We start from the raw sequence: 27,270 nt of genomic DNA, 5'->3' as shown, positions 1-27,270 counted from the left end.
AGCTTGCTACTGGAAGAAAACACTTAAGTGCCCTAAATCAGGGTGAAATAAGACTAGTTACCTTATAATAACACTGATTCTTTCAACGAGTTTCTACACAGGAATCTACTTTAATAGTGCAACCTTCTTCCAAATTTGCTGGCTTCACCTTCATCATTATGGAGTTAACATTTGCAACATAACAACAAGAAAATCATACCTGTAACAACTCAAGGGTCATGGGAATATTCTTAAGCTCCTTCAATAAATCGAGAGCTCCAGCCTACAAAACAGAAAGAAAAAAAGACAAAAAAGTAATTTTAGTAGCAATCAGGTACTTAAAATAGAATATCAACAACATACTCTTATCTGCCTTCAAGGTCCCAGACTAGATTCAAACTATCCGTTTCCCATTTACCCACAGAACAACTCTAGGACAAGGAACGTTCTGCTTCACAAACTCTAAGCATTAACAGGCCTTAACTCAGAAATCAAAGTATTCCCTCAAAGACTAGAGAGTTTTTATCCCATATAATTCAAATGCCATTTAAAGCATTCTGTCAACTACTACTTAACCAACACACATCCTCAAGAAAACAGCCTCAAGGGTACTTGACTTAACAGCATCAGAAACAAGCCAGACAACAGCAGCAATTTCCAGTTCAGAACAACCTCAGCTGTTTTAGCACAAGAACTTGGAGCTGAGAAACTTTGTGTAGTCCATCAATAATGCACAGACATATATATGCACATGTAACTATATATATGAAACATACATAGACAACATTCTTAGCTGTATTTGTGGTGGTATGGTAAAGCCAGAAAAGTTTACTGGTTTAAAAACTATGATCGGATTACACTATTTTACTAAAACACAGCTATAGTTTCCCCAATAGAAAAAAGAGACAACTTTGTGTATACCAACAAATGGCCAAATAAAAAAAGCTGAGCAAGACTTGCTTTCAAGTCTTATTTTCAACTATTAAGTTTAAATATTAATTCAATAAAATACATAGATTAGGCTGCATAGATTAGTGCAGACAACACTCTTCAGCCTATACCAGACTGGCCAAGCATCAACATATTCCAAACTAGAAGCCAGAGCCCATCCTAGTGTGCTATAACATCTGAGCTAATGCACTTGTTTATTATTCAGCTGTCATGGGTTTTTCTTTTTTTCCTTTTCCCCTGCTAAAACCATAAGGAAAGTTACAAACTAATACTATGTAAGCAGCAACTTTCTAGATAGACGAATTAATTTCAGAGATCATACTGTTAGGCATTAATAAACTCTATACACAGCTACTCTGACTAACAATCCATTCCTTTGCAATGTTGGCCTTACTTAAGAAGTTTTCAAAAATGTGAGCTCCATAATTTACTTTAACCTCTACATCCTTGATGATTTACCATTTCTACTTAAGCAAAGCTCTGTACCATCCACTTCTTACTGTGCACACGGGTTGTCAGACTATAGCAACCACTTAAAGGTTGAGATGATTTTGCTGTTATTGAAGGGCATATGGTTCTGAACCTGTGAGCTATGAACAGGTATGAAGGCAACTGCCTTGGCATATAAGGGGTCACTCTACCCCAGCCAAGCCCATTACCTTCCTGGGTTGTTTGGGGTTTTTTGGGCGTTGTTTTTTTTTTTTTGGGCCGTGGGGGGTGGGGTGGTGTTCCATTTTGTTATTTAAATTCATGAGGTTTGGAAATAAACCCCACAAAATTTCTATCTTGCAGGTCTTTGGAATTTGATTCCTTTCCTTACCTCTCTCTCAACTCATCCCATTTTGTTTACTTTAATAAGCATTTTGCCTTTGTTTTTAAATTCTCCCTAATCAACTTCTAATATGACACCTGTTGCAAGGAAACTCTTGTAATCTCCTGCTGAATCTGCAGGTCTTACAATTTAACCACTAAAGATAACACATAAAATAACCACCAAAAGGCTGAGAAAGATGAAAGTGGAACTTCTGTGTCACATCCAAACAGGCACAGCTTTGGATGCTTTCAAATGTCTGCTACAACCTCTGGTTTTTAAACACATCTGACAGCAAAGAAGCCTCTAAAAACAAACATTTTGCTATGTCCCACCCTTACACAAACCTAATTCACTCATAAAACTGAAGTTTTACTATTTTGCCATCATAGCAAAAAGTCTTATTTAACTTTTATTCATGATATGCAAAACTTCTCCATTTTTAACCATAGAATTTTAGTAGCAATGATGCAAGACTGGGAAATGTCGTGCTGTTTTCAGGTGCTAAATTGAGTTAGCATACTAAGCCATTTCTTTCTCTAAACAGCCATAAGCGTGGTTTCTTCTGTGCAAACATAGATCCAAGTAAAGCAAGTTAATTATCTTCACTGCTAAAAAAAAAAAAAAAAAAAAAAAAAAAAAAAAAAACAACTTCAAAAAAATTGTCTTAGCCAAAAAAAAAAAAAAAAAAAAAGACAAAAGTCAACGTGTCATTTTCAAAAATATAATCCGGCAACACTTACCTCCAAAACAATTAAGTTATTAGCAAACTGTACACAGTATGTGATTTCAAAATAAACACAGGTTATTGTAGCCTGCAATTTCAGCATAACAATGATACTTAATGCAAAGTAGAACTCTCTTCACCTCACCTTAGAAACACAGTCTAGCCAAAACTTCTTTGCCTCTGTAAAATCCCTTTCCAATCGTACGTATCAAAATAACTTTATTATTCACAGTCTAAACGTTTTCCAAAACTAGTAACTTGACACATAGGAGGTTAACAAACCATGCAACAACTAAAAAAACCCAGGTACTCTCTACACAGATGTTAACGATGTTACCTACATTTCACACTGTTTCCTGTACCAAATTACCAAAATTTCTAATGCACTAATACTTTCTAAGCCTTCACTCTAATAAATTAAGTGTACCAAGAATTAGATGCTTTAAAATTAAATTTAAATTGAGTTTTAAGTCACAGCAACTAAACAGTTTTTCATAACCACTTTTATTAGCATAAAGTCAAATGCCCTCTTTTTCTCAAAACCAGAGTGGAAGTTGCACAGTAAGATATATAATTCCTATTTTTCTAATGTAAGACTTCTCTGTTTAAAAAAAACCCAACCATTAAGAACATTATTATTAATCTTCTTTTAAAGGCATTTCTACAATTTTATAGAAAATGAAAGGCAATGTCCCATTCCGCTAGGCTGGTTGGCTTCCAGTTTACCTTGTTATTTGAATTAACAGAAGTCAGCTTCATACAGATTTAGTAGATTACTCCTCTCAGCTTCTCTCAGTTGATCAGATCATAACACCAGAACAACGTTCTATATTCATATTTTAAAGCTATGCTTCAGGTGATAGAAAATGGAGTACGTTTCTGAAGACAGGAGAGCTATCTAGTTATAATTCTGTCCTACTTAAGGAAGCAAACATTTAATAAGGTGGACAATTTTACATTTTCTTCTCAAAACTTACTCAACTGTTCTTGATTTTTTTTTTTTTAATCCATGGGTGCAACCTTATTTTTCATACCTATTCACTACAGCAGCTTAATGAAAGAAAAGCGTACTTGCATACAACAAAAGCTATAAGGAAGGCACTACATGTGTTTTAATCCAGTCACAGTTATTCTGAAGGAGTAATACATGCAACCAATATTTGAAGTAACAGCAGAAATATGTATCTCACAGTGTACTAAATACAACATTGCATATTATTTTGTCCTTCAAAACAAAAGAACTGCATATATCACTTCACTAAAAAAAGTTATGAAATGAGCACAGCTACAATTAAATCCTTAGTCAAGGCAAATCACCAAGAGTCTGACTCAGAAAGGGTGTCTGCACGGCCTGCCTTTTCAACTCATCAAAAGAAATGCCAAACAGCACTTTGCCACAAGCCACAGAGTCACCTTTGGTATGAGAGACAAAGCATCTCTTGCCATCTGAGTCTTGACAACTTCAGAGTGAAAAGGTATGAAAGCTCTTTTTTTTTTCCTTTTATTGATGGGTTGCATCATCCTTATTCAAAGACATATACCAAATACCTATTCTCGTTCAGTAAAAATGGAGAAAGGAATACAAGAGGTTGTCAGGAACATCATTATCCAGCAGGTACTTATGTAAGAATGCATTTCTCAATTCAGCTTCATCTTTGTGAGACAATGAAGTACCTTTTCATAGAGATGATCTTAATAACTTCGCTGAAGTTAGCATTTTAACTGCAGGGCAGGATTAGGTAGGAAATCACATTGTGCAATTATAAAAGAAATACCTTATAAATGACAAATACTAGTAAGAAAAACACAGAGACATCTCCTGGGTTTAATACTGATGTACTTCCTCTCCTATCATATAGCTAAGGGTTTTTATCACAGCGTACACACGCGCTTTGGATAAACTGTCAGATCTCCACTATCGGCCTCAGAGGCAGCTCAAGCCCTCAGCCTTAGAAAGTTTTTGAGACAGCATCAAACTAACAACAGAGCTGCTTGTGTGCGGTAACAAGCTGGAACGAACGTACTTTGTTGGAAGAGCTCAAAAGCAAAACTGTTTCTGGTGCTGCCCGCACTCTCGCTCCTGGGACAGTGGTGAGGAGAAGACCCAGCCACTGGCTCCAGCAAGGCACAGCCTGGCCCAGCTGCGCGCGCTGCGTTCGGCCACATCAGGCCGATGCTGAGCCCAGCGAAGACACTGCACCGCTCCCTAGAGCTCTGAAAGCTAATTAGGTTACACACACTAGAGCATGAATACACGTCCCCTGCTGCTGCTAGGAATGACATCCAAACTCCTAAGCCTCCCAGATCACAGAGAAATACACTGTGGTCACCAGGAGCATCTCTGGTATCGCTGCAGTGCTGCTCCCCAGCATCAACGGTTGTTCCCATACTACCTGGGAGTTGCCATTTTCTTTCTATTGTCAGAAGTCTTCCAAATAAAATCGAACTGACTGCACTTTATCATTCTCATTACCACAATATTTAAACATTCCACAGTCGGTACGTTTTCACCCTTTCAACACCTCATAGGAAAGAGCCACTACTTCAATTTTAGTCAGAAAAGTGAGACAGTGAATTGTTTTGTGCTGAAAAGCATGGGGAATAGAAATAAAAAGAAAGAGGGAGGGGACAAAAAGGAAAAAAATAATCAAATGAATAAACATTGCTTGTAAAAAATTCCTTCCACTAGACAAGGCTCCTGTTGCCACACTGTATCACTAGAGGGTTCAAATGTATCAGAGCCAACCCATACAATATTACAGAACATCAAGGATTTCGAAACATAGCAAAGTATGGCCTGTGTGTACTTGCAATGAATTTGTTTGGATGCTGAACAAAACAAATTTCTTTGGTTCAATGCAATCAATATTTCTACAAATATACAAATCTTATTAAGTGTTATTTATGGTTTCCGTTATCTTAAACAGCAAAAAAAATACTTCTATAAACTGAAATTCCACACAGCTCAGTTATGAACTATCACCAATATTGAGCATTTAATGCACTATCATAACATAAAGAAAAAAACCTTAACTTTGTGTATTAAAACAGTAGCTTGCAGGAAGAGCAGCAGTCACAAATACACAAATTACAAGGGAATAACAATGTGCCCACCTGATAAAGTAGTAAACAGACTTTACAATTTACTTGTATGCTATTTTATGTGTAACCATAATGAGGTATTTGGCTGTTGCTGCACACTGATTTTACTTATCTTGATGTTTTTGTAGGTATAATAGTACAGAGGTTATAAGTTATCTACCTAAGTTCTGTATCAAGGGCATAGAGGAGAATAACACTTTGTCATAGTTTAACCCTAGCCAGCAACTAGGCACCGTGTAGCCGCTTGCTCACTTGCCCTCCCACCCAGCAAGATGGGGAGATGAATCAGAAAAAAAAAGTATAACTTATGGGTTGAGATAAGAACGATTTAATAACTAAAGTAAAAAAAAAAATAATAACTGACAATAATAAAATATGATAATAGTAATTGTAATGAAAAGAACAAAAAAAAAGAAGAACAAGAAACAAAGAAGACACCAAACAAGAAACCAAAACCCAAGAACAGACAAGTGATGCACAATGCAATTGCTTACCACTCACCAACTGATGCCCAGTTAGTTCCCGAGCAGCGATCCCCCCCGGGCCAACTCCCCCCAGTTTATATGCTGGACATGAAGTTCTATGGTATGGAATACCCCTTTAGCTTGTTCGGGTCAGCTGTCCCGGCTGTGCTCCCTCCCGGCTTCATGCACACCTGCTTGCTGACAGAGCATGGGAAACTGAAAAATCCTCAACTTGGGATAAGCGCTACTTAGCAACAACTAAAACATCAGTGTGTTATTGACTCTGTTCCCACACTAAATCCAAAACACACTGTACGAGCTCCCAAGAAGAAAATTAACTCTATCCCAGCTGAAACCAGGACACACTTGAACCAAGCTAACTGAATTCTGCCCAACTATATTCTACCTCCATTCTGAGGCATAAGTTATACCCTGAATTAACAAACACAGTTAAAGTGCTATTCGTTTTTTTTTGTTTTTTTTTTTGTAATCTGGAACAAAGTGGCTCACATCCCCCATCTCCTTCAGAAGTTTGTGCGCACAACTCCGGCCTCCCTGCCGAAGCAGGATTAGGGTTCCTCATCCGTATTTCGGTCTGCACACCTCACCAACGACCCCAGCGTTCAGGCCTGAAAGCGAGAACGACCCACCCGAAGGGGACCACCTCTGCAGGCGCTCTCCTCCAGCCGACTGCCCTTCCCACACCGTTCTTATCTCACGTCCTGCTCTCCGCCGCGGCCAACGTTGCCATTTTCACGAATGGGAAGCGGAGGGAAACGCCGTTTAGGGCCAGGGCCGGTGCCCGGGCAGGAACCTCCTCCCCAGCCGAAGGCGCCGGGCTCGACGCCGCGCTGGAGCGGGGGGAGGCACCGCTCCGACCCGCCGCCGCCGAGGAGGAGGAGGGCGGCCGGGGGCAACCGCCGGCGAGGGCCGGCTGACAGGGCGAAGGGCCCCCGCAGCGGGCGGGCCGCGCCGGCCGGCGGCTCCACATCCCCCCGCGGCGCGGCGGGGCGGGGTAGGGGGAGCCGAGTGCCCCCGCCGGCCGCGCGAGGCGGCGGGGAAGCCGCCGAGGCCGCCAGGCAGCGGCGGGGAGAAGCGGAGGCGGGTGAAGGGGCCCGGGCCGGGCCCCGGGCGTCGCGCGGCGGGAGCGGGAAAAGCCCCGGGCCCGCTGGAAGGAGGGAGCGAGGGGCCGGCCCGGGGCCCGCGGCAGCTCCGCGCCGCCGGGCCGCCTCCCATCCCATCCCGTCCCGTCCCGCCCCCGCTCACCGCGTTCTTCTTCTGCACCATCTTGTCCATCTTCTTGGCGATGCGGATGATCTCGTCCTCCGTGGTCATGGCTGCTGCGGCGGCCCGAGCGGGGCCCGGCGCGGCGCCCGGGAGCTGAAGCCCACGGAGCGGAGCAGAGCAGAGCGGAGCGGAGCGGAGCCCCCTCACCCCCGCCTCGGAGCGCGGGAAGCGGCCGGGGCCGCCGCCGAGCTCTGCGGGCAGGAGCGGAGGCAGGCCGCGGCGCAGCTCCCCGACCCAGCAGCCAGAGCGGCGGCGGCGGCAGACAGCGCGCGTCGAGCGCCGGCCACAGGAGCCAGGCAGCGCTGCGGCAGACCGAGACCATTGGCGCGCCGGCCGGCGGGGGCGGGGCCGCGGGGGCGGGGCGGTGCCGGTGGCGGGAGCCGTGGGGAACCGGCAGCGCCCCGCGGGGGGAGCGTGGGCTTCGTGGGTGAGTCTCGCTCCCCACCCCGCCCCCCCAAAAGCCCGACTGCGGCACAGTTAAACGCTCTGACCTCCGACGATGTCCCACGCTCTGCAGCTCACAGCGTGGTCGCTAACGCCGGGCTGCAGGCAGCACGGACCGCCAGCCGGTCTCGGTGTGCGGTCCCGTTCATCCAACGCAAAAAACTCCGCCAAACACGGCACCAGTAACTCGCTTCCTGCGTTCAAGCTTTTCTGCAGCTGCCAGAAGGCTCAGAATTACGGCAGACACTTGATTTTGTTAGCTTCAAACGGATGGAAAACCCCCTCTTCCCTCTAACGGCAAAGGTTTTTCTTAGGGACAGACTTTAAGGAGTTACATCTGGATAAAATGGAATGAGGATTTCAAATTGCAAATCCCGAATTTATTCTAAAATTGCAAGTTTAGAGTCAGTACAACAGAGTTGGAGATAAACTTTTGCGTTGGCCAAGTATCACGCTGTAATGTGCTACCGTGGTTCGAAGACTCAAAGCTGGTCTGAACCTTGTGTATGTTCCAGTGGGACATGCCACGTTTACAACGTTCAACAAATTTATATTATGTACTGTCAATGAAATTCTGTTCATCAGTTGAGTTACGTGCCTTGCTACTGTGATTTGTTGTCGAAAAGAACAGCATCGTTAAACCATTTTCGCTGTAAAATAGAAGTGTTTACTTCGTAAGCGTATCTGAAGGTTACAGAAAGATTATCCCCTACTAAGAGCCGGGAGGGTGCTTACACATCCTGCTCAAATCTATTATTAAGAAGCAGTTGAATGCTCTAGATGCCTGAGTTGTAACTGAGGACTGTAAAAAATACGCATTTTGGAGAAGAGCTGAGATAGGCCTTTTCCTTGAAAACGACACTCAAGGAAGCGATTACAGCAAGAACTGCCACAGCAATGATGTGTCACATACTTTGCAGCAAGACTGTCTTGTGTTTTGAAGCCGTATAGAGACAGGTGGTTTTCAGGCACTTCTACATCGTGCTCAATGCACACAATGGTCACAGCATCTGCCAGCTGAAAGACCTGCACATACAGAGACATATCAGAAGCAATTAAAATTATTTGGGACCTAGATAGGATCTTCTCACAGTTTAGGTCTGGGCCATGAACTAGACAAGCATACAAGAAACTTTGCAGCTTTTTTGTTTGTTCTGCCGAAAGAGGGCAGGGGGGAGCCCAATCAAAAAAACCCAAAGGAATGATTCTTTAAGGAAAAGAACACCTTTTCTTTCAGGGACAGATTTGGGAGAGAAAAAAAATAAAATAGCATAAAAAATAAAATCCCCACCCACATTTAAGGGATCGTGCCAGTTCAGCTTTAATTCCATTTCATCTAGATGCAGTAACCTAGTACCTGTAATAATCAACTCAGGTTAACTAAGATGCCAACCTCAAATGAAGTTTGTGATCATTTCTCCCACAACCACATCAATGATAAAAGCAGTACTCAGTGTGTTAGCAGCTGAGCGCTATTGCTACACTATAGGGTAAACAAGCTTGTACGTGTTCTATGGTAGGTGCAGTAACACTATCAGAAAACTAAAAATCTCAGATCAGTCAGTATGGTTAGTTTGAACACATTTAAGTTCTGGAATGAAGTCTTCCAATATTATTAAAAAAAAATAAATACAATTCAACACCTTCTTTGTTGGAAATGCATGGAAAGAATTAAAAAATGCAGATGAAATCTATTAACATCCAAAATGTATCAGGTAAGGAAATGATAACTGTAAATTAAATGCTATATAGCACTTATATAAGCCCTGCTGCAAGATTGTAAGGGGAAAGCATGTGCCACTTATTTAACATCTAAACTAATAAAAGTAGCATCAGAGAAATATTTCAGTTGGGAAATCAAAGACTAATCAGATGGTAATGCGTATCCTTTTTTGCAAATGGATGCATTAAAAGAAAACAAAATACAGCTCACATTATTTGTACTGTATGCTACAATATCAGAATGATACTCAACTAACTGAACCAGTACTAACCAGATTCTTCATATTAGCTGCTCTATCATCCTCAGGACAGCAATTCTTTACTGCAAAGAAATACACAGCAGCACTCTCCATGGTTCTTTTTTAGCTGATTCTAAACCAAGCAGATTTGTACAGCATCAATCTCTTCTATAACATGCCACTGTAAGTCCAAATAACTGTAGGAGAGGGAAAAGACACCAAACAAAAGTTAAACTATGCAACCTTTTCCTTTGTTTAGCTTCTTTCTCCTAAATAAGCCCATTAGAAGAAATAACGCACTGTCTGTTGCACTGCGTTTACCTGTTACAGCATATTCTCACCATTCTTTTGCAACATTTTCTAAAAGGTATCATATACCTGCTGCTGCAAAGAGCCTGCGTCTAACTCACTCACTAGAGCCTGTCATTTGCTGGACCACACAACCTTCCACAATACTAAGACTTAATAGGCAGAGATGGCTCTCCTAAGAGGGTGCACATAGGAAATGTGATAGATTTCTACTAACTAGTCTCATTTGACATGAGACAGCATCCTGAGAAATTTGGGACGGAGGGGGCAAACAGTAGCGCACACAAGATTTGTAGTGAAGGATCTCTGAACTCCTAGCATGGCACTTAAAATCCTCCATTTTCAGGACTAACATTCTGTATGGAAAAAGCTCCTCTCATCAAGTGTTAGTGCAACTACACAAAATGTAACATTCATAGCATTCCAAAAGGTTTTATGTAACCGTGTCTTATACCCCTTATGCCTCTCCTCTTTATTCGAGCCCTCAGCGTAACAATGACTTAGGTCTACCAAAACAGAATTTCAGTTGGTCTGAACCAGCCGACTGACCCCCAACCTTTGCAGGGAAGAAGAGGGGAGTCCAACCACAGATACACGAGGGGACCTGTAGCAAATGGCAGTTCCGATTCCTTGGAACTGCAAGATTTTCCTCAAAAATTTCTGAAACAGTAACATGCATCTTGATTAGTTGTTTCTATGGTTATTCAGCAGATGGGTTGGGGTTTTTTTATTTCCTCACACTAGCTCTATATTATAATGGTATGGCCTAAAGTTAGACCAAGTATCATTTTCAACTTATGGTGTTTGCAGTATGTTATTAAGTTAATTTTCAAGATGTTTTCACATTTTTTCAACTTAGAAACAGTAACTGGAAGCATTTAAATACAAAAAAAATTTAAGAAAATGTTGGGGTTTTTTAAGGTCACATTATTAGACTTCTTTATTCTGGGGCAACCTCTCCTTATTTTTTGTACATAGACTGAAAACATTTAAGCCTTTTAAAGATCCCCCAATAATTTTACATAGTACAACATAGCTAGCAAATGATTTCAAGCAGAAGCTATTTTAAGAGTTTGCTCGTATTCATAACCAGGGAACATTCAGACTCCAACTTTTAGACCCCATCTCCTCCATCTGTTAATGCAGACAAGTAGCCTTTTAAAAGAACCTTGAACGACCCCTGAGGGAAGTCTACCTTCTCCACCTGGAGAAGCTAAACCTCCCACTTAGATGCCTGAAGCCAGTTTGCTGAAGTGTAGTGAACCTTGCTAGAAGTTCTAAGTTTTACAAGTTTTGCAGAGAAAAAGGAGGCTACGGGTTGCTCTTTTCTAGTAATTGGAACTAAGAGAAAACCATTATCTACTGATTCACTTTGTGGATGTCCATTAAATTATACAAGCACTTTGTTGAAATCAGCTTTAATCAGCTACATCAAAGGCACTTGTTTCACTCAAACAGAATTAATAAAACCTGTTATCCCAAAGGCAAACAGTGGTAACATGAGAGTGGCAAGCAATGAAAAGGAAAAAAAAAATCTGTTGTACAGCTATTATTCTTCAAAGAATCCCATTTCCAAGTTAACCAACAGACATTCTGAAAACTTCTTGAGAGTCACCTTCTTCACTTACACCAGTGGTCTCATACTATATTTGATAAAGTTTAATACAATAGTACGTCGTGATTTTTTTACTATGCTAATTCTAGGCAATGTTTCTCCTCACAATTATCTCCTCAGGGATGCCAGGGCTGAAAGTGAATAGAAACTGAACATTACTCAAAAAGTTTTTCATAAAATATAAACAAATTACTCTGTATAGTTAGTATTGCATCTTTATTGTTACTAACTATTCTTATATCCTTAAATTGCCACAATATATTCACATACAGCACTGCAGCCGACATGCATTTCCACACATTCATGTGTGCTGGTTTTGGCTGGGGTAGAGTTAATTTTCTTCACAGTAGCTAGTATGGGGCTATGTTTTGGATTTGTGCTGAAAACAGTGTTGATAGTTCAGGGATGTTACTGCTGAGCAGTGCTTACACAGCGTCAAGGCCTTTTCTGCTTCTCACCCCACCCCACCAGCGAGGAGGCTGGGGGGGGCACAAGGGGTTGGGAGGGGACACAGCTGGGACAGCCGACCCCAACTGACCAAAGGGGTATTCCAGACCATAGGATGTCATGCTCAGCATATAAAGCTGGGAAGAAGGAGGAATGGGGGGGACATTCAGAGTGATGGTGTTTGTCTTCCCAAGTCACCGTTAGGCGTGATGGAGCCCTGCTTTCCCGGAGATGGCTGAACACCTGCCTGCCCATGGGAAGTGGTGAATGAATTCCTTGTTTTGCTTTGCTTGCGTGCGTGGCTTTTGCTTTACATATTAAACTGTCTTTATCTCAGCCCACGAGTTTTCTCGCTTTTACCCTTCCAATTCTCTCCCCCATCCCACTGTGAGGGGAGTGAGTGAGCGCCTGTGTGGGGCTTAGTTGCTGGCTGGGGATAAACCATGGCATCATCAACCTCCTAACTGTACTTCACCCTGACTTTTAGACATCACAGTCTATGGAGCCAAATGGCCTTTTAGTTGCTTTAAACTGCTTGAGGGGGAAAGCCTGCCTTTACTACATGTACACCCCAATCCCTCTCAAGTTTCTTCAGCATCCCTTCCCAGATAATCTCAAGTTTTCTCTAGAGGGCCCCACACTAAGTATACCACTGGTCAGCCTCAAGTATTACAGTCAACCTAAAGAGCACATGTAACCCCTGACCTGAAAACTGTTTCTTTAACAAGTATGTTAAGTGGTATGTATGCCAAACCTAATATAACTTCAAAGGCTCCCCAACACCACAGAACCCCCAGAGAAAGGTGTAGCAATACACAGTGAGAAGACTTTGGCTCTTTACTGGCCTAGAATAACATTACTAGAAATTATTTTAATTTCCTCCACCTTTCAAAATTACTGCAAATTCCAAGAAAACAAGGTAAAATAAAATTAACCCAGAATATGAAAAAAATCAAATCACACTTAGCATTCTCTCAATGAGGTAGAAAAATGTAACTGGGCAAGTGATATTTTTTCCTTTTCTTTTCAGTAACTACAAATCATCGTTCTTCTGTATTATACCATCATGCATACATTACGATGCAATATATTTGCAAGAAGCCTCTGAAATGCCTGTTTCACAGCACACGAAAGCTTAACTTCTTTCAGGTAAGTATGGAAAAAGTCTTTAGTACTTGCCCAAGCACTGATTGAAATTTATTTCACAATGATAAAAACGAAAAGATTTTACATTTTCCCTACTACAGAAATAATTTCCAAAGTTAAGATTTCTTATCATAAATAAAATGAGTAAACTAAGTAAATTACATCTTAGATGTTTATATTAAATATAAATGGCTTATACTTCATAACACAAAAGAGTAACCATTCAGTATTTCTTTATAAAATTTAAGATACACAGGCCTTGTACATATGGCTTCATTAACTTCTTACACAGCTTGTTCTCAGTCATGTCCATCAACGCAAATAGTACCTCTACATAAAAGATGCATCCTAACGATTTCAATGAAGTGCAGTATACTCCATTAGAGAGAACATGTTTTAATTAGTTCTAATACCAGTTACAGTGTACAGTACTTTCACCAATCTACTGTGTTGTAATTATACAAGATAGGAGGAAGAGACCAAATCATACAGCCCTCACCTCAGTACAGACCCCAGTACAGGTTTACCTCAAGAGTGGCTGGAAGATTTGGCTTATAATACATAAGTCAACATGTTTTTTAAAAAGTCGGCAACATATTCCAACAAGTCAGACTGCACAAAACTGCAGTCAAATTGAAGTACCATTTTGAAATTAAAAACACATTAGGGACTTAGATACCCACTGAAACAAACTGATCTGCAAGCACAGTATTTTCGTATCAATGCTTTCGCAGGTTTGACAGACATCATCTCCTTTTGGGGAAAGTTAACATTACAAAAAATAAACTTTATTATTGGACAGTTTCAAATTGTAGTTTATGAGGCTAGGACATTCACATTTAGAACACTGATAGTCCAACTTCTCCATTGTAATAGAGAATTTTGAAAACCCCCACACCAGACCGAGCTATCATTCAGCCTAAAAATACAAGCATTTATAACAACAATCCCAGCACAAAATCACTTCAGGTAGTGAAGAAGTTCAGCTACGAGATCATACACACAGCTTTCCAACCAGCTGGGAAGTTACAGAAGACAGGAGCTCAAGATACACACTGTAATATGGGAAGAAACAGGATACAACCTTGAAGTTTGCTCTAGCTTCTGGGCTCTTTAACAACCCCCAACTACAACATACACATACACTCCTGCAAAAAAAAAAAAAACACTTGAGGGGAATTCTTCCTAGAATGCAGAAATTCAGAGTAAGTCACAACATTCACTTACGTTTACTTTGGTAACACAGCTCTTTGTAGATAAAGCAAGCAGCAAAACAACAGTATGAAAAAAAAACTTGTTATGACAGCTGAAAATTTCAACAAATTTAGCACATAAAGCATTTCTAGAAAAACATCTGAAAGCATCATGGAGATGGCAGTTGAAGCTGGCCTGGATTAAAACGCTTAAGTACTGGAAACTGACCACAAGCTGTGAACCCAGTTCACCAAACTGAAGAAACTGTTATGAAGCTAACACAGAATAAAGCTAGGACTGATCTCATCTTAACATCGTAGAAATATTTTTTTAAACTCATTCTAACAGAAGAAAGAATATGTGAAATGAGGACACAGTCAATTAGAAGTTGAACAAGACAGCTGAACAGCATTATCAAACAATTTACAAACAGAACAAGAAAATAACAAAGGAAAAATTAGAAGCTTGTGCAAGAACTTTGGAAGCATGCCAATATTCAGGGAATTATTTAGACAACAGCGGAATGAGGATAAGTCTAAAAACTAGCAGAAATAACATATAGTTTGCTTACCAAGTTTGCAATTCAGCAGGACTGCAAAATTAGCTAATGCAATTTGGGAATGACTCCAAGCTAGGACACACTGTTTTCTCAAAAGAACTTTGGCACAACTACAATAAGAATATTATGGTTCCTTCTGTGAACTAAATTAACTGAAAGACAAATTGGCAGATCTATAGAACAGAGTGACTGAGGGAAAAGACTAATTAAACTTCAAAGTTAATAGACATGCCCTCTCAACCACACAGATGGAATATCTAAAAGTGTTTCAATACCATTTAGAAAAAAACTCCTTTTCAATTTACATATTAAGAGATGTTTAATAATCCAGAGAAACTGGATTAGAAAAGAAAAACAGCTTCCTAAAAATGAAGTGGGATACATATGAAAAAAAGTACTGTAAACTGAGAACTCACACTAGGTGAACAAGTCAGATTTCTGGCAGCAGCTGTGTTAAAGAAAGGATATAAAGGCATAATTCCCTATTTATGCATTTGTATTGGCAGATGCCTTGGACATAAATCCATATATACTGTAAGAGGACCACTTGATTAAGCTGGGAGAGGAGAATGTACCTTAAATGCAGGTATGAAGCACAGTGCTGACACGACAGATGCATCCAAAATAGGAATATTCTTTGCTTGCAAACATATAGAATAGAGCATTGTTATGCAGCATATTACGCAGTAAAAACTGTAGTGCATTTTTTTAAACATTCCTAGTGTGGTGACAGCCTCTGAACTCTACAGAAGAACAGCTGTTTCCAGAAGTAAAGTATGGATTTTATGGCTCTTAACTGCAAAAAGCTCTTGAGTGTGCATCAGTTTCTGTAACACAGTGAGTTCTAGAATTTTAAGCTTCTGAAAGAAGCGACATTCTGTATCTTGTAGATTTTTTTCCCATAGTAGGTCTTCATATTCCTAGGCTATACTGATCTATGGAAATGCAGAATGATATATTTGAAAATAAAATTCTTTGTTCTTTTTCAGAAAAAAATCAAGTCTCAACATGCAATAAAAGAAAGTATTAGATGATATCAATGTGAAGTTTAAGTAAGTTATATCCCAATTGCACTTATATTTCTATTAAAAAAGAATTCAAATTAAGTCAATGTCTGTGTTACAGATGAGACTTCAACAATACACAAAACTACACAGCTGCTTTGTTTATAGTTACTCCAAAGCAGACAGAAAAATCAAAACTATATGCTGGAATTGCTCACGTGAAATACATCAACATCTCTGGACAAATGAAAGCTACAAAGACTAAAGCACAAGACAGATATTCAGTACGAAACAGGAATTTTTAAATGAAACTCAGATTAATCCTATGCACTTCAGAATTCTTTTCCAAGTCAGCATTTGACGTGAGTTTATAGTTAAAAAAAAAAAGACAATAAGCAACAAATGACTGTCTAATAAGGCATGAGTCCCTTTAGAATTTCCACAATATCTGCCTGTATGAAAACAGTTAAAAATTGAGGTGGTTTATATATAAGAAATACCTTTGCTGACTTCTAGGCATCATAGGAGAACAATCCTCCTTATCTGGAGTAACAATTAACATTTAATATTTAAAGGTTTGTCCTTGGTAGCATTTATTCTACCATCATATGCCCACTATGTTACATTGTTGTAACACAAAGGAAATTTTTTGTATGTTTTCTATAAGTATTAAGAACAAATCATGTCTCAGGTATAACTAAACTGGTCACATTTATGTTGCTTGCTTAGATTTAGTTTTTAATTACTTGTACAAATAGTTTTAAATTCTGCAATCAAAGAAAATCAGACATCTTAAAACAGTATGCTTTGGTTACATTCTGTCATTGTTACCTAGCTGCCTCATTCATATAGTCCCACCAGTGGATGATTAATACTAAAAAAAATTATAGTTTCTTGTACATGTGTATTATTTAATCCTCATCCTAAGTATAAATTTGCAACACAGTAGTAACACTGCAGGTATAGAAGTAATGCTTCCTATCAGGCATATGAAAAGATTAACTCTACCACAGTTGATGCTGGTGTATTTATGTAGAAGGCTTCTCACATATCATTTCAGTCTACAGGAGGTAGATGTTTGTCTATGAACTGTTTTACATCCATCATCTCCTGTTTAAAGATAAAAGTATGTATTAGTTGAAGTTCCCTACTAATATAGATTCAACTACACTTCAATTCAATACACTTCAACATTCAATCATGTTTCAACATTTCAGTTATAATGACCAGCTGGGCTACAAATACTGAGTAATTAGTTACTTGATAAAATCATACCACTTTGCACTCAAGTCAAGGCTGATAACTCTTCAAGGCACTATGCACTCAGAAGAGGCTAAAATACAAGAAAAAAAATCAAAGACTACTTTTTCTCTCTCTCTCTCTGAAGTTGAGCAGGCAAACTACATATTAATCAAGTGATCTGAATAGCACCAGGCTCAGCATGGATAGGATTTCATTGTAGCTAAGGCCATAGCTTTGTGTATACTTTAAACTTTTGCAAGTTAGCAGCAGTGTGAAAAGCCAGCAGCTTGTCCTCCTAACCATTCAGTTTCACCTTCATGATGCTTCCTTCCTTAAGGAAAAGCAATACAGCAAACTAGAGTGGGAAACCAATCCATGTTAAAAATAATTTAATTTTAAGTTTTTTTCATTAAGTCAATGTTGTAAGAAAGAGCACATTATTAATATATTTGTGTGACAACTCAGTGCTATTACTGCCTAAACACAATACAACTTGGTAAATGTCCCAGAGAGGTTGTCCAAAGGTACAGTTCCCACAAGATGCAGCAATCCAAATTAAAAAAGTTACTGCTGCTGACAAATGGCAGATTTGTTCTTTGCCTCCTCTTCTGTTTCCTGTTCCTACCATTTACTTTCTGTAAGTTGATGCTTCAGCTCACTACAGCTGCAAGAACTGAAGCCAGCAGCTTTTGCCATTTTAGCAAGTTCAAATGGTTCAAAGAAGTTTCTGATCAGCTCCAGAGCTGGTGCGAGAAGGAAGACAGGGCCACAAGGTCATGAGCAGAGGGAACTAGTCCACCTCTTTCTGGCAACAGCAAGCCATTACATCAGCTCAGCTGCCTGCTGAGCCAGAACCATAAATATAGGTTCAGAGGCTGCCTCTTCCATAGCGTTAACCCTCCCTCCCTATTCCTTCGATGTCTCCATCCGTAGCACTAACAGGATTCTTCTCTCCAAAATACCAAGTTGGATTTATGCTGTGAGAATCTGCCTTCCAATTCAGTGGTTTGGTTTTTTTTAGCAAGCAAATAAAAATTAGGATTAAAAAACCCAGTATTTTATAGACCAACTAGCTTAGTCCCAAAAATACAATCTTATGAGGAAGTTCCCACTAGTCACATAAACTTTTGCCTTGGATGCTTTTTCAGCCAGGCATTGAGTTACTCACTAAAATAAATCAGTTGCATCAAGCACCTGTTATTAAAAAAAAAAAACAAACAAAAAAAACCAACAAAAAAAAAACAACCAACCCCCCCAAAACCCCACCCAATACATATTTGTTTTGAGGGAAAAAAAATTAACCATACCCAGCTAAAAGATTGTATATTAAGAAAATTACCTCAATACATGAGCTATGCATCATGCCAGAGTAAGTCCTGAAGGTTATGTTGGCTGGGTTTATCATACTCTTTAGCTTCTCAACAGTGAGAGAACCAAACATTAAAGGAACCAATGGGTCACAGTCTCCATGGCACTGAAGAACAGCAATCTCCTTGTTGACACCACTGATAGGGCCCTGTTAGGGGTGGAATTAGAGGGGAGAAGAGAAGAAAAAGACGGTAAGTGGAGGTAAGGCTAACATCTTCGAGATAAAATAACCCCATGGCACTACGCCCTGTGGCATGACAAATAACTTGAATTCTGAAGGAAAAAAACACAATATATAGTCTGCAAATTCATTATGAAGCAAGCTCTGTGCCTGACAACACATTAAGTTCAGGCCAAGTAAACAACCTGATACTTTGTTTAAATACCTAGTCTCTAGTAAGATAGTGCCTTGCAGATGGAAGAAATGGCAAATAAAAAATTCATCTTCAAGGAAAATTTGCCATATCCCTTAAGTTTCCTAGGAACGTCATTCTAAGCAGAAGAGATAGCTACTGAGTATTTCCTCATTTTCTCTACTTGCCAACCTCTAAAACTCCAGGGCCCTATTTTAAAACCTTCTGAGCTATGAAACAAGTGTCAATATTCGGTAATAACGATGGCCGCTAATTCATGCACAAGATACAATCTTCAAATATATTCATTCCCTGAGTGCAAATTAGCTTAGGAAAGAAACATAAATACCTGAGGAAAAGAAGCCCGTAGAGGAAGCCAACAGCTGAGGGCTACAACACCTGCTAATTTTTGTTGTGTTGTAAGAGCTGTATACAATGATAAAGCACCTCCCTAAGATAAAGAGATATAAGTATTAGAATGGTGATGGTAATGGTCCTTTTAATGCTTGTTTCAAGATCTCTGGTTTCTCCTTTAAAGGCCTTTTTCTATTCCAATCTATTCTTCCTTAGAACCAATACTAAAACCAGTATTCCTGTACAACAATTATTTTGCCTTTTTCCCCCCTCCAAGTTCATGTGATCAATTCAGAAGTAAACCAGCAAATTTACTGTAACTAACAGCTGGGAAAAAAAAACCAAACAAACATGAAATAAAGCACTATCACTCACAACAGTATTAACACTACTTTAATTTACTGGCATGCAGACTGGGGAGTTGGTGTATGGACCAATTAATCTAACCTACCTACCACGGTATGGTATGTTACAAGTATGAAGGGAAGAATTTCCCAAATAAATCCAGACCCACCAAATATCTACCAAATTAAAGTCAAATTAAAAATACTAGCAAGATTTTCAAGCAAAGCTACATACGTTACATGCATAAAAACTTTAAAGAGACTATTAATTTTAGTACCTTTTTTCCACATGCATGTTCATTTACCAGTGAACAGTATTTACTTGCAGAAAACTAAAAAACTTGATTTGTTAAGGCAAAGGAAAATTGACACCTTAAAATTTTAGAAACACCTAACATCAGCTCTTTTCAATTCAAGTGTCTGGATTTGCCATGTTAGGAAAGCTAAATTACTTCCCTAGAAAAAGATACGGTTCTTTCCAACCATTCCTTACCTGAGAAAAGCCTCCCAGAATAATTCGATTAGAAGGAATTCCATTTTTTACTTCTTGATCTATCAGTGCTTTAACTGCAACATAAATAAAGGCCAGTAGTTAAAAACCACTCCATTCTGTTGAAAGTCTAGAAGAGGAAAGAGACGTTCTCCCTGATGTCAACAGAAAGCTAATGAAGGGAAAATCTAGTCTGCTATACATTAAAAAGTATCAAAAGATCTAGAGCATGATTAGAAATTCCAGTGCCAGTGTACCATTTCCAAAGAGAAAAACATGCAAGTAAGTCTCACAAAAGCCCTACTGCCAGGAAGATGGTATCCTCTTCTAACTATCCAGCATCACAAGTAGATGCTCATACAGCTCTAACTTGCTGTGCTACCCAGAAGCTCTTTAAAAAAAAAAAAAAAACAAAACCAAAAAAACCAAAACAAACAAAAAGAGTACACTGGTTCCAATGTACATTTCATATTTGAGAGCATGAAGTGTTTATACCAGTGAATTACTCTACTTACTCATGAAGTTTAAAAAAAACCCAAAACAACAAAAAATGCACTTAGCTAAACTTTGACCAGCAATAATACAATATATACGTATTACTTCCCCTAATAATTTTGTCTTCGGAAAATCTGTTTCAGACTGATAATTCATTTTTAAGAATACACAGAAGTACTTTAAGACATAAAAATTATTCCTAAGCGTACCATTCTCCGCTGCCTGCTTGATCCCAACTTCATCTTCTTGTGAATCTGGAGAAAGTCCAATGATATCAAACCTTACAAAAATATCAACAAGAGCATTACACATTAGAGCACCCATTCCACTTCCTTAAAACACAAATAATAAAATTGGGATATTTTCCAGATAAAAATGTTAGCTGACATACTATTTAGTACCAACCACCCATAGATTACAAGAACTAGCGGACAATCTGTGAATGTGGCTAAAAGGCTAGATCTAGTCAACAAAGCTTTTCTGAGTTTTGATATCTTCTGTAATTTACTGCATATTAAGCAGCTCAGTTTTGATATTTGCTCCAAAAATATCAGCAGGAATTACAATTTATCAGAAGAAGCATAGGAAAAATAAACACAAGTTACTTGAGAAAAACAAAACAAAACAAAACCTGAAGAAGACTGGTTTAAGACCATTGGAATCTACCATATTTTTCTTGTTCTCTATTCAGAATGGATGTTTTAAAGAACAGCTGCTAGATACCCTACTGACCCACCAAATATTACTCACTAGTAGCAATAACATTTCCACTCCACGTCTCTACTACTACTGACTATGAATTCATACACAACACAGACTATAAACTACACTTGTAAATTAAATTGGGTTTTGTATATTAAGACATACAGCTTAGTCCTAAGGAATAACCATTACCACAGATACACACAGAGAATTACAGTGTACTCATGAGAGCCCTTTTATAAGAACAGAACTAAAGCAAAAAGCTTTTTGTACTTACATGTGATTAAAACCAGCCATTCAGGTTGTTCATGATTTTTAATTAAGAACAATGAGTTCAAACCTCTAGATATCTTTTGATCAGAATCGTCTGCAATTGAACAAATACTTACCATGATGGCATAGCCATGTTCATGTTCAAAGAAACTGGCATAACTGGCCTAGAAACGAGAATGAACACCACTGACATAAGATACATAATGAAATTTAATAATGCAGATGCAGTTATGTCATGAAATTACATATCTCTAATTCTGCCTTACTTTTAAACCCTAATTAACATTAGCTACTTTGTAGCATCTCTTCAAGAAATCTCTCTTGAAACCTGCCAGCCCAAATACATTTAATATTCAGGGTTGAATTATCACTCTCTATGGAGAGCAAGCAAAACATTAATGGGCTGCTTTATATATATATGTGTGTGTGTGTGAGTGCATATATATCACATACATATTTTTTATATATGTATATAATTTAGTTATTTCTAAGTAACAGTTATTTATCACAGTTCCATACATGTGCTCAGTGGGTGAAGGCACCTTACACAGCAGCATCAGCAAACCTAAGGAAGCAGCAAAATGCAGCATAGTGGTGGATACGAGTCTGGCCACACATGCTTCTCTCAGCAGCAGAATCTGCTTAAGCAGTGCCTGCCTTCACTGCAGGACTCATTCCCACCCTTATGCTGCTGTACGGCATCTTTTCAGTCATACCAAGACAACTTCAGTGGACCATGCCATGGATCAAGTCTGGCTACAGTTTTAATCTACTGAAACTGAGGAACATAACATAAGTTCTGCAAGGAAGGACTGAAAGAAGACAAAGGGCAAGCAAAGAGAACAGCAGATATTGCCAAGCTCTTTTTGAACAGCTCAGCAAAGCGTGGCCATGTGGTAAAATAAATAAATAAATCACAGCCCGGTAATCAGTAATACAGCAAAACATTGCTTACTTATCTCCCTATTGTCCCTGCTCCATATCTCCCAAGACTGCCGGAGCAAAAGACAATCTGAATTTTGTGTTAAAATAAATTAAGATTATACTTAATTAGTTTTTCTATCATTAAGTAAATACTAGATAGATCTTAATGCTTTATTTACTGACTCCTGACCCTGCTCAGAAGTATTTCACTTCTCCAATTGCACAAAGACAGCTCAGATTGCATTATTTGTTGAAAATACAAATACCCTGTGAATCTTTGAAACTTTCTGCAGGTAACAGGGAAATTTCACCTACTATACATGCATCTGAGTTTAAGAAATACACGTACCTAACACAAAGTACATTTAATGGTCAGAAAAATACAAAACATTACTCCTTCTTAAGACTGGCTTTTAACAAGTGACTGTTGGGGAAAGAAAGGCAACAAACAATTCAATCCAGTGAAAACATAGTAAAAAAAAAAAAAATCTAACTTTGCACATAAAACTTTCCAAACATGTTTTCAGTCTGAATTAGTAACAAAAACAAAATATTAATAAAAATGCAGTTTTGCCATAAAGTAAATCACACAGCAGTTCCTAAAAATAACAAAATCTTTAATAGCATCAACATTATTTTAGAGTGGGTTTTTTACATAAAAACGAAATGCACAGACATCCAAATCCCATTTGACTTCATCATCTGTGCAAGTGTCTTACTAAGTAACTCCACAGAAAAGTGTAAAGCAAGAAAAGTTACAAACTTACGCATGTGGGCAAATGTATTTTACATGGGGGCTTTTGATACCTGCAAGCGCTTCTGACCATCCATGCCTGTTAACAAAAAATATATTAAATGGCATTTATGTTTCAGCTTAGCTCTTATTTCTATGCTGTTGCAACAGCACAGAGCAAGTATGAAATATGCCGAATTAGATCAATATAAACACATTTCTAGAAAATGTTTACATCAACTGCAGTATGCAATGAATATAGTACTAAACTTAAAAGGTTTGTTCTGCCTCTGAGTATTTGTTGCATACATACAGCCAGGGACACTTTAATTTGACTGTCATAGTTGTAGCGCAACTGCAGAAATACCACTTTGGCTCTAGGCAAAGCCTGCTCTATATCTGGGTGGGTTTATTAACTTGGATGCTACAACATACGAACACGGGTATCCTGCATCCAGGCAGCTCTAGCCCAGAGGCTGCTTTGCTGCTCCTGTAGAGTTAAGGCACCTTCTTTCACAGCCAGGTTGTTTTTTCTGAACCAAATTTCTTGATATGGGAGAGTAGCGAACTGAGATTTAAGCTAATTCCACATGGAGCCAACCTAATCAATCAGACCTACTAACTTTGGCTGAGCTCGAATGCTCTCAGATTCAGGCAGTCCTGAACAACACTCCAGACTGCAGGTGGGTTTTTTTAATCTCAAGCACGTGCTGTATGAATGCACAGAACAATGCAAGATCTGCACAGCAGATGAGTTATCATGCTCCCTACAAACCAGAAAACTGGAAAGCATAATTTAAATAAACAGCTCCGAAAGACTCACTCCAGGGCTCATCGAGACATGAACTGAGCTGGACCCAAATCTGAACCTGTGCAGAACCACTGCCTGTGCCTGCATTTGGCTTTCCAGTACACTCAATAGTACTTGTATGTCCTGATTTTTCTCATTATTCAGTATTCCTAGCTCACCCACTAAACTAGATACTGGAAAGTTGATTCTAAGCAGAAAACACCTTTAACAAATTCATCAGTGACACAGCTGAACTAATCAGACCAACAGCAGACAAGCCATAAACACGTTTGGTTTAGTTTTCATTTTAATATCATTCTGAAAAGTTAATGTATGCTACCTAAACTTAAAGACATTTCAAACACACAAACAGCACAGACATTTGAAACACTGGCTGTAGATCTCAGCCTACTTCCTACCAATACTTTTATATATACTATTAACAAATTGCGGGTGATGCTACTTGCAGGATATTTGCAGTATGACAGAAGGCCAAATAAGAATCTAAAGGAGAAATACGACTGAGAAAAACTAGTTAGGTAAGAATTTGGGGACTTTTTTTAGCTAACTATGAAGATTAATTTGACAAATTTGGAAAGCAACATTGTATACACATTTATGCAGACTCCTTAGAACAATCCTTTACGCTGTACCTTTTGTTCAGATTTTGACAAGTATGAACCAATTTTTAAGTGCCATTTATATAGGAGCTAAGAGAGAAAAAGAACATAACCTCTGTTAGACACTTCTCAGAGTAAGAAAAATACAGTTGGTAAACTGAAGTGAGCAATTTAAAAATTCATATGAAGTAGAACAGGTCAGTTTAAACTGTGGGAAATTATAAAATTATTGATTAGTTCTCTTTAGACAATTCTTTTTTGGGTCACTACTATGGCTTTTTTTTAAAAAAAATGGCAGTATGTCAAAAGCAGTTTTAGCTAATCTGATCTGCAGTGGACTGGAGAAACAAATACAGCTAAATCACCATATTTCCACAGAGGTGTTATGACTTGTTAAGGCATACATTCCAGTATGCTCAGTGCATTTGCAAGCTTGAGACTCTGCATTAGCTTTGTCACCAAAATGGACATACCACATTTGTATAAGGAATACAATTTATGTTAAAGAGCAAATCTCTTGTGTTTTTTTCCCCTTGCCAAAACCAACATCAACCCGATTTGCAAGGACTCAAATTCCAAAGACTCAAAAGATTCTGCAATCACTTGCTGTACATTTGGTGCCAAGATGCAGGCAGTACTGCTGCCTCAGCTGCATCCTACCAGCAGAAAGGAAGAGCGATAATGCAAACAAGGTGGTGGTGTGTCAGTACAGCAAATGAAAGCAAACATCTCCACTTGTAGAACATTGCCAAGTGCATGGACTTGACTCTTTTTAACTTATTAATTGTCCAGGTTACACAAGTTTCAATTTTGACAGCTGACTTTTTTTTTTCAGTTCTTCAGAGAAAAATTTGTCTTAAACATTGCAAGTTTCAATTTAGAAGCAACATTCAAGTTCCAGGTAACAAAACCAGAAGTCTTATAAAAATATTATGTAATTTTGCCCATAAGGGAGCACAATAGACAAAGCATTCATGCTACTTGTTTTCAGTATCTAAGTGCCAATTCCTTTAAAGTCTTCCACCAAAAAAGGTTTCAACACACTCCTAACTTGTTAATTCAATGGCTTTAATGAATGTATGCTTACATCTCGCCATGCACAAGCTTCAAATGGAAACATTACACCACACCTAGAATGCCTCCCAGAAATTTCCTACTCTTTCTATTTCTACTCAAACGTGGAAATAAGAGGAACAGGGTATTTCACAGCTTATTTGGGGGTTTGGGGTTTTTTTGGAGTCTGAAGACCATATTTCAGAGAGAGAAATCTGCAGACATTAGGTGACCACGTAGGACTTTGCGTAGATAAATCAAGTAAGTCTCGATTTTAATGTACGTACGACATACTGAGGAAGAAACCATGAACTAACTGCACCTACTAGCAAACCAGCAATCCACAAGCCTGGAAAAAAAAAGAACTCTAAATTTAGACAAGCACAGGAACAACCAGGAACCCACTCTCAGGAAATCAAAAGATCAGAAACCCACAGCCTTCTTTTTTCCACCAGGTTTGACTCAAGAACAAAAGAGGTATCACATTCAGACCAAATTAGGTAAGTGATTGAAAAGAGAGAAGAAAAAGCTTCTGAGGACTTGTGCTGGGAAATTTTAAATAAATAGTTGTCACCAGCATACGTGAAATTTCATCTGTTGTTAGCCACTGGATTCAATTAAGGGCAAAATAAGAAGCTTAAGCAACTTTTAACTGCTCACATCTTTAAAACACGCAGCCTTATGTTTCAAACTATAGTAACTATTAGGTATGTTATAGATCAGAATACACACCCGGTATCTCCCAATCCATGAAGAAAAATGACCTAAAAACAAAAAAACCAAACACGTAGCGGTGTAAGATCACTAAACAACAAAGGCGCCTAACGCACGTACAGCAGAAGCCCACCGGAGATCACACCCGCTAGCTCGGAGCACGACGCGACTTTCTCAAAAGGAAACTCCGCTTCCTTCACTTCCCACCCCACTCCTCCCCTCCCCTCCCCGCCGCCATCAGCGGGCGCACCCCGCCCTCGCCCGGCACACCGCGGGGCCCCCGCCGACACCGATGACCTTCCCCTCCCTGCCCGGTGCTGGCTCCAGCCGCCACGGGAGCGGGAGCGGGAGCAGGACACCGCTCCCGAGGCCGGCCCGGCTCTGGCAGGAAAGTAACGGCAGAGACCTGTCAACCTGTCCGGGCCGGGCCGGGCCGCCCCGCCATACCCCCGCCCCCCACCACCACGGGCGCCTGCCCTCAGCCGGGCCGGGCCTGACCGCGGCCTCGCCCCCAGGCCGCCGGGCCGCTGCGGCCGCCCCCCGCCCGGGGCTGAGGCCGCAGCGGCGAACAAAGCGGGGCGGGGGCCGCCGCCTCTCGCCCCCCGCCCGCACTCACGGCAGCCGTCGCCTTCCTGGCGGCCGGGACGATGGCGGGGAGCGGCGCCGACATGTTGTTGCCGCACATACACCGGGCTGCGAGGCGGCCAGCGGGACACCGGCCAGGAGCGGGGAGGCGGGACGGGCGCCGGGCCAGGAGGGCGGGGGAAGGCGGGCGGGCGGCGGGGTGGGAGGGGCGCGGGCGGGCGGCCGGGGGC

General features: G+C 39.9%; 2 protein-coding genes across 6 annotated transcripts in view; both read right to left on the bottom strand.

The window, feature by feature from the left end:
- The window catches only part of TCEA1 (transcription elongation factor A1), a 31,125-nt gene extending 23,717 nt beyond the window's left edge, over positions 1–7,408 (bottom strand). Inside the window, exons 1-2 of one of the 3 annotated variants that reach the window (XM_030012926.2) lie at positions 7,301–7,408; positions 200–262 (exon numbers count right to left, since the gene is read on the bottom strand). In XM_030012926.2, the coding sequence (XP_029868786.1) occupies positions 200–262; positions 7,301–7,369 (132 nt within the window). In that variant the 5' untranslated portion in view covers positions 7,370–7,408. Of the gene's footprint in view, positions 1–199; positions 263–3,881; positions 3,993–7,300 lie in introns of those variants that run through there. The other 2 variants (XM_030012929.2, XM_030012928.2) reach the window with 2 other exon arrangements.
- Positions 7,409–13,623: 6,215 nt separating this feature from the next.
- Positions 13,624–27,235, bottom strand: LYPLA1 (lysophospholipase 1). Of its 3 annotated transcripts, XM_030012934.2 has the most exons (10): positions 27,072–27,235; positions 26,474–26,505; positions 23,313–23,378; positions 21,738–21,785; positions 20,856–20,926; positions 20,155–20,228; positions 19,313–19,414; positions 18,582–18,758; positions 17,009–17,110; positions 13,624–14,391 (listed from the first exon to the last, which is right to left on the bottom strand). In XM_030012934.2, exons 1-9 carry the CDS (start codon positions 27,138–27,140, stop codon positions 17,057–17,059), a joined length of 693 nt encoding a protein of 230 aa, XP_029868794.1. In that variant the 5' UTR covers positions 27,141–27,235; the 3' UTR covers positions 13,624–14,391; positions 17,009–17,056. The 3 variants fall into 3 exon arrangements, with proteins under 3 accessions (XP_029868794.1, XP_029868793.1, XP_029868795.1); XM_030012933.2 differs by having other exon boundaries at positions 13,624–17,110; positions 27,072–27,234; XM_030012935.2 differs by having other exon boundaries at positions 13,624–17,110; positions 23,353–23,378; positions 27,072–27,149.
- Between the last annotated feature and the right edge of the window lie 35 nt (positions 27,236–27,270).

This window comes from Aquila chrysaetos, chromosome 4, assembly GCF_900496995.4.
Source record: "Aquila chrysaetos chrysaetos chromosome 4, bAquChr1.4, whole genome shotgun sequence".
NCBI classification, from domain to species: Eukaryota; Metazoa; Chordata; class Aves; order Accipitriformes; family Accipitridae; genus Aquila; species Aquila chrysaetos.
Note: the sequence above shows the minus strand (reverse complement) of the source record. Positions and strands in the feature narration are given on the sequence as shown.